The sequence below is a fragment of the Triturus cristatus genome, chromosome 8 (assembly GCF_964204655.1).
Source record: "Triturus cristatus chromosome 8, aTriCri1.1, whole genome shotgun sequence".
NCBI classification, from domain to species: domain Eukaryota; kingdom Metazoa; phylum Chordata; class Amphibia; order Caudata; family Salamandridae; genus Triturus; species Triturus cristatus.
The window spans coordinates 592,924,496-592,936,820 of record NC_140591.1 but is presented as its reverse complement, the minus strand read 5'-3'; the positions used below and the strand labels follow the sequence as shown (position 1 = coordinate 592,936,820).

General features: G+C 41.6%; 1 protein-coding gene across 25 annotated transcripts in view; it reads right to left on the bottom strand.

Annotated features, from left to right (window-relative positions):
• Positions 1–12,325, bottom strand: part of LMO7 (LIM domain 7) — a 480,465-nt gene that overhangs the window by 95,627 nt on the left and 372,513 nt on the right. For all 25 annotated transcript variants that reach the window (XM_085622039.1, XM_085622044.1, XM_085622040.1 and 22 more), the window contains one exon: positions 6,224–6,341. In XM_085622039.1, the coding sequence (XP_085478165.1) occupies positions 6,224–6,341 (118 nt within the window). The remainder of the gene's footprint in view (positions 1–6,223; positions 6,342–12,325) is intronic.

Here is a 12,325-nt window from a genome sequence, read left to right as displayed (position 1 = left end):
CTCAGGATGCCCACATTGGCAGTAACCTGCCCCCAAATAGGACTATAATCTCCTTCTTCTGGCATCTTTCATGTCTCACGCAGTGACTACATGTTGCAGAAACATACCTCGCAGCAGAAAGGCACCTTAAAGGTAATGCATGTTTCCCACAACGAGGACTGACTGCCACCGCAGAACGAGGAAAAGAGGTGCGTGATGCAATGAGCAATAATCAACCGATGCTGAGCCTGGCATGCTAAGGCACTATTTGGTAACAAAGGACATTTTTTGTTGCTTAGTGGGTGGCTGAGTGGGACCATCCATAGAAAGAAGAGGAAGGCTAGAGAGATGGTTGGGAGGATCATTTTCTGTTGGGCAAAAGGTGTCACTTGAAGGAGAGGAGGGATGCGGCAGACAAAAACGTTTTTAAAAGCAAGTTGACTGCACTGTTCACTTATAACGGACTTTAAGAACAATTGAGAATGGAGAAAAACAATAGCTTAACTGCAAAGAAGAATGCTATAATGTCATGCATGCCAACCACTTGAGGTTCTCAGAAGGTGCACACTTAGGAGAGGTGTAGTAAGCAAGGTATGCGACACTCCCACACCACTCAGCAGTTTTAAAAATCAGGTTCTCCCACATTGAAGTAACATTCTGTGTCAATTTATGACTCCAACCATGACAGGGGAGATGAGAGGGGATCCAGGAAGGTTTAAAGACTAGCCACCTTGCATTAGTCTCTAGAGGCAGCTGCACACTTGGTGTATACTGCCCTGCTATGGCACTGGGCAGGATCCACAGAGCTCATGCCTGGAACTATTTTTGAGTCATGAAGAAGAACAGGAATATTCCACCCCAGTTTTGAATAAGAGGGCAGTTACATATGGGGGGAAAAGTCTACATTTGTTCACAATAATGTTGCAATAGTTGACCAACTCAATATGGTAGTGCACATTCTACTCAGTCCGTTTATATGTATCTTAGGCAGAATTTATAAACACTTTACTGCTCTGATCCTGTAAGCTAGGTTTGCAGGGCTCTTGACCAATCCCCCCCTTCTTTCTCAAAAGTATCAATTCAATTATGTTTTTGAATTTGTGTGTCTACCCTTAGCAGGTCATCACATCCCTCCGCCACTAGTTTCTCGATCAGCCAGTTGGGGAAATACTGAACAATGCAATAAAGTTGATGATACAATGCTGCTTCTCTTTAGGAAATAGGTTGTTCTGTGCTTATCTGCTTCTGTGGTTTGCAACATCGATATCTATAGTAAAAGAAGCACTCGGAGGAAATTATCTAGGTTAGTTATGTCCCCACTTTCTTTGGATTTGGAGTCATGGATCCTAGAAAACTATTTAGCCTAGACTTATTCCAGGTCCAGGATCACATTAAGTAGATTTTTCACCTGCATGTTTGAATTTGTATAGGTCATGTGGGGTCTATCCAAACATTTAGCTAAAAGATTTGAGCATACAAGAGTTCCCCCTGAAGTATTTGAAGCTTTCTAAAACTTTGAACATAGTTTGAAACTTTTATACACCATCCCCAAGAGGATCGGTGTGTATCAAAGTCAAATGGTCGGTCCTCAGCTATTATTGCCTGTGTGGACCAACCCTGTGGCTGACTTGTTTGTATTTAATTTACAATCTTAATGCAATTAGGCTGTCCGGTTTACAGTTAGGGCCTTATGACGAGTTTGGTGGACGGGGTACTCCATCACAAATGTGATGGATATCCCATCCGCCGTATTACGAGTTCCATTATATCCAATTTAACATAATGGAACTTGTAATACGTGGACGAGATATCTGTCACATTTGTGATGGAGTAACAAGTCCAGCAAACTCGTAATCAGGCCCTTAGAATGATGGCACAATGTGCTGTTTGCTTCAATTTGAACGTTGCCCTTTATTTCTAATCAATTTAGTTCTTGCCATCATCTTTAACCCGAAGATCTGTGGCCTGTATTAGTTACAGCACAGCAGGCCAGTTTCTCACAGGCAGGTTTAACTCCTGCATGTGACAAACAATGCTTTCAAATATGGAACTTTTACTACTGCATAGAATTTGCCTTAAGATTGTGTTCTATATTTTAAGTTGGAAAATCTATAGAATGCAGGAAAGAAATAAGTTAGACATTTTAGCAGCAAACATGGATACCTCTGCAGCTTTACTGTTCCTTCCTCACAGCACGTCAACATTCTCAATGTATGATGCATGCTTTTTGAATCCTTTGTTTTTGTTTCTACCACTCCCACGGTTACAGAGTTTCATGTAATAACCACTGTTAAACCAAATTTCCTACTGTTCCACCTGATGCTTATCCCTCTAGTTTAACTTCCATCATGAAGTGCCTGCCTTCTCCAAAATATACCAGTACCGACCTGAAAAAAATTATTGTTGGCCCACCTGCTGGTAAATTGTAAAAACCAATGCCCTTAATATGCTAGCAAAGCTATAAAGCATTTTGAAGATTCTGTTTTTTCAGTATTAAACAAAGTAGGCTCCATGGTGTACCTCTGCTATGTCACATGTGCTATACTGCGCAATAATACTGCATCCACTACATCAACCTAAACCCTACACTGCAAGATCTATCTAGACAAAAAGATGTGTAGGTATGAATAATAACTACATACTTACTTTGATAATGTATGTCGGTATGAACGTCATCAATTTAGTGCCATGCTGCCTGCGCTACTAAGGTCTCTCCACATGTTAAACCTTTTAGTCTCTGACCACTGTTAATAAACCTCTGTAAAACTTTATCAGGTGTTTCAATGTCCTATTTAATATTCTGGTAAGACAGAACTAAGTATTTAAAATGTGAATGAATAATGTACATTGATTCTATATACCAGCTGGCAAATCTAGTGGTACTGTACGCATTTTGCCATGTTCAATCTAATTCAACGTCCACTATTGTACCCTAGGTATATCTAACCATTACTGATCCCTGTGCGCTTGCTTCCAACCTGTGATTTACCCAAGCTGAAAACTGAAATTTTAAATATAAATATGCATACAGCCATAGTTTTATGCATTTTCTGGATCACATTGATTAACTTGTGGCAATGTTACATTTTCTGGAAAGACCGTTTAAAACGAGTGTAAAATGGCCTAAGATTTGGGTTAAAGGTCAAGCAATGTCACTTCCGTTGTTTTCACTGGATCAAATGGATTTTGGTGTTCTTTTGGTAACCACCATAACTTTGGTGACTATGTGGCAAAAGAACAAAGCAGTTCTCTATTAACCAACTTTGTATGACTTGTTTGTATGATAACGCTAGAGACTAATATTTATCACAGTCAAAGCTCTGACCATTCCCCCAAGTGCATCTTTCTAAGTCTGCCTAACACTTCCGTGGTTGCTTCGAATTATTTGAATGCTGGATCTCATTTTAAAATGTTATCCTGTCCCACGAATTGCTTTATGATTTACTGTATTTTTTATTGTATGGCAATCAAGGTTATAGAGTGGTAATTTCACTACTTTTGCTCTTTTTTTAAAATACACACTACATATGCTCTGCTCCAGTCCTCTTTAGTGTTTCTTCTTGCTGTAAACTTAACAGTAATAACCTCCTCAGAACAATGTGGGGCTAACTCCTTTCTTCCGAGTCATATAAGATTTCGCGGACACTTCAAAAAGTGATCCATTTCATGACATTTAGGTTGAACTAATCGCTATATTGGTAGCTCATGTAGGAACTTATAAATTATGTCTTTATTCTTCTTAGATGTGGTCTGTTTATCAGCCTGCTCAGAAGACATGAAATACCTTAATGATCACAGTTCACCAGGCTCCATCCATCATTTTTTTCAGAAGCACGCTTAAAGCCCGCTAATTCAAGAACACTTTCTCAACATGTGACTTATTGATGAATCAAGCTATCTAAAGAGCTACCCTGTCTTGTCCCCTCTCCACACACAGGCCTCCCAACCAATGACCAACCTCAATTACCATTACACTACTGGCAATACACCCCCTCATCTCTACCCAGTGTCTCATTTCAAATCCTCGTTCCCTTTCCATAATGTACCCACACTCGACAATACAGAGTTATAATACTTTATCAAGTGCTTTATATCCAGGTTTACCCTATATAAATCCATATTCACACATAAGGCACTCCTGTTTCTCTCGGTTTAACTACAGACTTGTTCCATTATAAGATCTCACTTTCTCCATGGTTGCTTTCTTTCTCAATTACTGAAAATTACCCTGGAGCCACTAAGCATGCATAGCCCACAATAGAGGGCTCTTTTAAAAGTTTGGTGACATATTCAATTATTTAAACAACCACTGGCAAATACAATTATTTTGATCTTGGTAAGCTACTTTGATTTTTTTTTATTGCTAGCATAAACCACAAACAACTTGACAGCACCTAAAGATGGTGGCTCCATGGTTGCATAAAACTGTTTAATTAAAAAAAAAAAAGTAACAATGGCATATAATATTCATGGAGAGTACGGGTGCTTCCTGGCAGGCAAATGTATTTGCAACAAACATAAAAACTTTTGTTAGTTTTAATGCACATCACAAGAAAATCTAATTGTTACTGGCACAGAGAAAGTGTGCTCTTGCCCTTGAATTACTGCAACTTGAAGGTGTTGTTTCAACACACTTGGATGACTAAAATTAATACGAAACAAAGAATGCAAAAATTGCCATTTTATTTTTTTCATGTATTGGTCCACCAGCCCTAGAAGTGCTGTGCACTGATTAGGCAGATATACACATATGAACATCAAAAATGCATCCAATTTCAGTTCAATGAGAGTCAGTGTGTGAAATGGACGGACCGACTGCTCTGGCTGTATCCCGTGGTGGGTGACAGCAAAATGTGAATGACCGACAGACCAATGGATGAAGAGGGCATACCTAAATGCCCGCTTTGTACATATGTATGTATGCGTTTCATAGTTTTTTATTTATTTAATTTTACAGAGGAGGTTGGCCAGGCAGCTAAAGCCTTCCCTAGGCCAAAACTAAAGACAGAGACTGAACTTTTAGGACTTACTTTGGGAAAGGCAAGGGATCAACGTCAGCAGGAATAATGGAATGATTTGTCATAAAGATAGCACAAGCAATAAAGGCAGGAGGCGGGGATGCTTTGGTGCAGAAGGGCGAAGGTCCGAGTTCAGGAATGTCTGTGTGTGTCAAATCCAGAAATGGCCTACAATGGAGGAGTTTTATAACTTAATATACTGGATCAGAAGTCAAGGGTGCGATTAAGTCCAAAGTCTAAGGAAACACGTGTGGGCTTTCAAAAGCAAACATATTGCAACATCTACTGAATATATTTATAACAGCCTCTTATCTAGAAGCAAAAACCTGAAAAATTATGTGCGTGTGTCCAGTACTACGATTTCACATTACAACAACAAGCCTATATTTTTAGAAGTTGAAAATTCTTTCAATCTCTCTTTAGTTTGATAAGCATTAACACAGGGAACAATTTGGAAACAGGAATGCACCGTTGTTTCTGCTTTAAAGGCAACAACTTTCAGGAAGTTGGAAGGCAGCAATGAAACAGGATTCTCATGGAAAGAGCCATTCTGAAATGAAAACATGGGCCTCTAAACAGAAGGGACTGCCTCTGACGGACACATTCAGGGGCCCTGGGTAGGGCAGCATAAAAGGAGTTCCTGGGATGACTAGTCAAAGGAGGGAAGGCAAACCAGTCATTTGTGTAGGATGAGTAGACACCATGAACAGTGGTTCATTTCAGCAGGAATGTCAGATACTGGGACCCATCTGTGCCAAGATCAGAATAAAAGTTCAGTGCATGATAAGAAGACAGGAGATATTTTTTTATATGGCATCCTACGGATATTGGTCTTTTGAAGCACAGTTATGAGTTTTGTAAAGCAAGCAGGGCCAATGATGATTTAGTGACCAATGAAAAACGGCGCAGAAGGGCAGTAACACGCGGTCACTGGTGTAACAGTGTGTTGGGTATATAATTACCAGCAATAACCGGGATTGGCCATGTTGGCCGGATTATCAAAAACAATCAGAGGGCACAGCAAAGTATTTTTGGACCAGTCACTGGCATCATCAGTCTCTGGTGTGGATTTCAAAGCACTTGGGCACAGCAGTGGCAACCCTTACGATAAAGCGTACTTCATGCATACTCTCATGGCAAACTGGAAAGATGGCATCACAACGAGGAGGTAGAAAACAATGCGTATGGCAAGAGTCAAAATAAAACAACTTGGCTGAAATACGTACACTTTGCCATTGCTGATCCTGCTCCTGTATTTGGCTTTTTATTTTCTGCAAATCTTCAAAAACTACTTGTTGCACCACCGGCACTTCCTCTTCATTGACGTCCCCCATCGACTTGCTCCTACAAGAAACGAACAGTAATTTACCAATGCCGTCCGCACAAAAAAGGCTAGCTGTAATACCCGAGATGAAACCTCCTGGGTCGTGAAAATTCACTCTGGTACCTAATGGTTCCTGATGATGTTATGCCTTTGGTATAAAAAAAAAAATGTTTACAAAACAAAAAATAGTTTTATTAAAAAATGATTCCAGCAAGACAGTCTATGTAGTGGATGGAGTTCAACATGTCTAATAGACGATCATCGCAAAAACAAAATCAACAGTGGGGAAAATAATTCAAGAGTGCTACGAAACTGCATCTATTTACAAAGATACAGGCAAATAACGTTTCATGACTGTCAGGACTCGGGTATCCTTCAGAGCAGGAAATTCATGCATTAGTGCTACCCAACAAGCTCACTAAAAACGAAGGGACAAATTGTTTAACACATTTTCTTCGTACGCACAGTGGTGGTGCTGTAGAGAGAATAGACCACTTTAACTTTCGCAAACTACACAACGCTGACTGGGGCATAATCATATGGCATGTAGGGTTAATGGCGTCGCTTCTTTTGGGACACGGATTCATGCTCACTCTGAAAACTTCCAAGCTACGGTACCCTGGGGGAAGGACTTCCATAGAATAATTTAAGATCAATGTTTAAAGGCGTTAATTTATTCATTGAAAATCCATTAATTTGCAAAGGGGTTCGTGTAAGGGGGCAACTGACTCCACAAAGTAGATTTACATTTGGGGACAACTCCTGCCGAAGTGGAGAGCTGGACACGAGGCTTTTATAACAGACTCTCTCTTTGGCAGATAAAAATAAAGGACCCTCAGATACCAGTCAGTGCGTAACCCCTTCACTGCTGCCTGCCTTCCCCATGTGACCTCCTCGAGGGCAGGCCTATAGCTCTCTGCTGTCACCCACAAGGGGACTGAAATAGCTCACATTTCTGCTCCAATAAGTGGATGGCCAAAATGAAAGCATGTCATGTGTCTATCACTCTCTCCATCATAATGCTTTCACCAGAAAAACACCTGTTTTCTCAACTAATGCTCGAAGAGGGAAGCTGTTATTTCAAAACAGCTCCGACTTCACACATATGGATATCAGGGGCAAATAGGGTGACAATTGTCCGTTCAGCACTGCCAATCAGAGACGCTTTAAAATCAGGGCGGGCCCTTTCGTGACTGAGGTGGGTTGAACACAAAGCACCCATGTTGGAGGCCTGTACAGTGCCTAATATAAGCCGGTGGATTCCAGTTCTCAGCCGGGCACTTAAATGTCAACACCAGCACTTATGATAGTCTGCCACATGGTGGCGAGGTTTGTCTAATTTAGCGAAGAGCACAACTACCGTTGTTTCATAATATAGTATGCTTTAAAATGACTACCTGGCACTAAAGCCATTCTTATGGATTTGGGTGGTATGGAATAGTCTGAATTTTCACACTTGTAGGAGTGCGATGGTTAGTAGTTGTGTTGGTGCTTTCATTGGCAGAGGGCCTTGGCACTTTTTTTTTTACTACAAATTAAGCACTGGTCTGCAGCTAGAGCAGGACACAGCCAATCCTGCCTCCACAGCAGCTTTCAAGCCTGCTTTAATTCTGTTTAAGTTAAAGAGAATCAGAAAAAAGGTATAATGTACAGCAATGAGTGTTTTCATGGTTTAACAGGATGTAAACAGCAACCCCGCATTTCACCCAAAAAAACAATATTGAAGCCAATGCGTTTCGCCAAGCACGGTTAATTGTGTCAGTACAAAGCAAGGCCAAACACGATCAAGCCACAACAGTTAAAGTTAGAAGAGATATTAAAATTCAGTTCAGTTAGAATCTGACAATACATTGCAATAAGATTGTGTTTAGTGACATACAGCGACAGAGGCATATAAAATAGGACTGCCCTGAACGATCTAGCATTTCACCTGTGAAAATCGGGGAATGCAACCAAACCAAAGTCTGGTGCAAAGCCCGACCAGGTCAAAGTCTAGCAAGAAATCATTTACAAAACACCGAGGTAATAATCCGGTCATTGCATTGAGAACAAAGGCTGTGCTGCAGGTGGAGTCTGGGCGGGGCTGACTGTGTCACCACTATCCAAACCGGCCTGAGGCAGCAGGCTGGAGTGTGCGTGTGCGCACGCAGCCCTGCCAAATACCACGCATAGGGAGGTAGACCAACACATTTTAGTGTGATGGTACGCATCACTGCACTAAAATGCAAAGTTGCATACATAGCACCTCTAGAAGTTGCAGTGAAGTGGGAGACGGGAGCGCTGCTATTAGCATTCCATTGATCAAACTTTTGACTTTGACGGAATACAGATTAGATTTCTATTAGTAGGGGATTCTATTTGTGATCAAATACAAAGGTATGTATATGTTGTTTTGAGATAATGATTTTAATAATTATAAAAAAAAACTTTTATAATAAATGAGACATTTACATATTACAAAAGTTCAGTGTGTGAATATTGGAGTGAGTAGAGAGTGACTACATGAGTGTGGTTTATACTATCAGAATATCCAATAAGAGAGGGGATTCTCTTTTTGTGTAGATTAATATTGACCCTGTCCATAAATCTTTGGGTGACAAAGTGCTGCTAATTCTGTAAGCTCGTAATACCACTCCTTTTTCTGAGAGCATGTTAAGGGTATTATAGAATTTTAAAAAGTTCAAATTTAGCTCAGGCTGGGGTACATGTGAAAGGAGAAAACCACATAATCCCAGAGGTTTTCCAACACAAAAATAAAGACGTGCTTATTTTACAGAGCAAACCTTATCGCAAAATATGGTCTAGTGATTACTTTTCTAACATTACCAAATGCTGCTAGTCACTTGGATACGGTGTGCACGGCTTGCAAATTTCATACAATACAAATCAAAGTTTATTCATTGTTCTCTTTTTGTAATCCATTAACGTAACAGAATTTATGTTTTGTTTGTACATAAATACATAAACCACTCCTGAGCTTATGGACACTTCTCTGAACAAATGACAATTTAACATACAATCAATATAGATTAACAATTTTCTTTAAACAAACTCTTTGCCAGTTATTAAGCGCAGGACGGGCACCCAGAGTGGCATTGCGGACATGCTTCGAGTCCACATACTGTGGGGGGTTAGCCACCTCAGATGTACAATCATATTATGTGGTCGCACACCTATTGATCTTGAATGACTGGTGGTATGGAGATAGGAGTGAGCCCGCATATGCAGTGGAAAGACAGTGCATGAGGACCGCCACCATACATACTATTCTATATTCTGTCCCTTTGAGCAAGGTGCTACCGTCGACCACAAAGATAGTCTTTGAGGCGTGGTGGCAGGCTCTGCAGAAGATGGGATGGTGGGGTAGATTGACGAGGAAAACTCCACTGTGGGCTAATGGGGGACTACTACAGTTGGCGGCACTAGCGGGCTTCCGGGGTTGGGATAATACAGGGATTTCCACATCGGGGGCTGTGATGCAGAGCACAGTTCTGAAGTCTTTTCAAGATCTCCAACAGGAGTACCAAATGCCAAAGACCCAATTTTATAAATATCTCAGATTTAGGCATGCCATACTCCCCAGTGTTGCTTGGCTGGAGTCCTTCCCCGAATTTAGCCCTATAGAAGCTAAACTGTTCATGGGAGATCTACGGGTCCACGAAATTTCCAAAATCTACCAATCACTCGTAACAAATTGTCCCACCACGCTGGATAAGCTCAGAATGGCGTGGGAAGGGAGACCGTGGCCCATTAGATGGAGACGACTGGAATGATGCATTGGCATCCCCTCTGGGAGGCTGCGATTGGTATGCAGCTCCGGCTAGTCCAATTTAATTACCTACACCGGGTATATTTTACTAGGGTCAGGTTGTGGAGGGCTGGCCTTGTCACATCTCCAACGTGTTTACAATGCAATTGGGAGAAGGGCACTTTACTTCACACTGTGTGGCAGTGTGCAGCGCTCACAAGGTTCTGGCGGAGGTGTTGGCCTGTCTGGCGGGGGTATTGGGGTGGGAGCTCCCCTTCTCGCCTAAATTGGTACTTCTACATATAATGGAGGGGATTGGAGGAACTATCTACAAACGACACCTACTGCTATTGGGGTTCATACTAGCAAAACAAGATATCGCATGAAAGTGGAAGGCAGAGGTCCCGCCTTCCCTAGCAGCATGGATTTTAACATGGGTTGGAGATTCCTATATTTAAAGCACGGGGCTGCCCGCAAAAACATCCAAAGATTTGGAAAAGATGGGCGGACTGTAGAGGCATATATCTGGAGCTCATTCCCTCTAGGGATGATACTCTCTAGGGATAATAGCACAGGACTGAGGTACAGGAGACTAGTGGTGAAGTGGGAATTGCTTCTCAGTAAGTGGGAGTGGAGGTGGTCCCTGCGATGCAGTGCGGAGACCGTGCAATGGAGGGGGGGGGGTTATATTGGTTATGTTTGATTGTTTATCTTTTCCTTTCCTAAGGGGAGATTCTATATTTTTAAATGTCAATGCCCATTTTTTTGTACTTCAGACTGTAGCAGATGGCTTTTGGATTGCAGAGCTCTGCACCATATTTGACAACGCAATAAAATATGTGTTTTAGAAGAAAAAAAAAATCTTTGTATCTTTGCTCAATGCATTTGGGATCATATTCCTTCTTCAGGGGCCTATGTGAATAAATAGTGATACATGGAGGATGTTACAATACTCTATTTTACTAAAGCTTTCATTCTCCGAGACTTATTGAGAATATATCTTATTCTCAGTTTTTGAGAATAAGAAGGATAACTTCAGACACAACAAGGTGCAAAGAAACATTGAAAGAAAACAAACGCAGGTTTAGGACTCTAGGATATCCACAAATGTTAGAAAATTCATCCTGAGTACTGGCGTTAAATCGGAAGGATCTTCTGTCTAAAAAGTTGAACACAATCAGATAGTGTGGTCTTTGTTTCCAAAATTTCCACAGCAATAAAAAGAGCATTAAATAAACAATGGTAAGGGAGTACAATCTACACCAGTCGCAAAGATATCACCACATACGACTAACATGCCCTTCAGTCACACATACGAGTAGGTACGTCCGTTCCAGAGTACTCTCCAATGAAGGATAGGTTGCTACTAGACCCCATGATGGAGAAACCCACATCTACCATATATTGTAAATTAATTAACAACATACCCGACCCCCTGCTTGCCCTTCGGGCAGTCAGGGCCACAGATCTTGGGGATATCGATGATGAGGATTGGAAGGATGCGATACAGAGTCGTAGAGAAATAGCAATCCGTTCAAGGTTCCGACTGGTACAGTTAAAAAATCCTTCACCGAACCTATTACCCCCGCATGCACCTCTATGCATGGGGCAAGAGTCCCTCAGCAGGTCTAAGGGTCTGCCAACGGGAGGGCACTTTCTTTCATATATTATGGGAGTGTCTGGAGATCATCCCCTTCTGGACGAGGGTCACAGATATCATGTCTAGGGTAGTGTGGGGGGGGGGACGGTTCAGATGTAGCCGAAGTGGCTTTTATTGATGATTAAAGGGGACACTGACTGGTCTAGGTATGTGGAAATATGGCTAGCCCCGTCAGTGGGAGTGGCGAAACGGAACATTGCCAGGGGATGGGGGGGCACAGACATCACCGCGGTGGGAGGAATGGGAGCGAGACCTTGACTGGGGCCAAAGGGCCGAAGAAACTGTATACAAAAGCCGGGGGTGTACTAAGAAATGGAAGCAAGTATGGGGTCCTGGCAGAAGTACAGAGAATCTGGGGTAGACTCGGAGGAGAGATGGAGATGATATTTGTCAATTGTCCTAGCTGCTCCACAATGATTACTTCTTTGTCAACCCTTGCTTTTCCCAAAGTGCTACATGAATATTGTTTTGCACTGAATGGTCTCAAGAGCATTGTTAATAAAAAATAATTACAAAAAAAAACAATGGGAGCTGTTACAAAGCGAACCAGAATTTCGAGGTTTATTTGAGAAGAAACTATTGTTTGCATATACTAG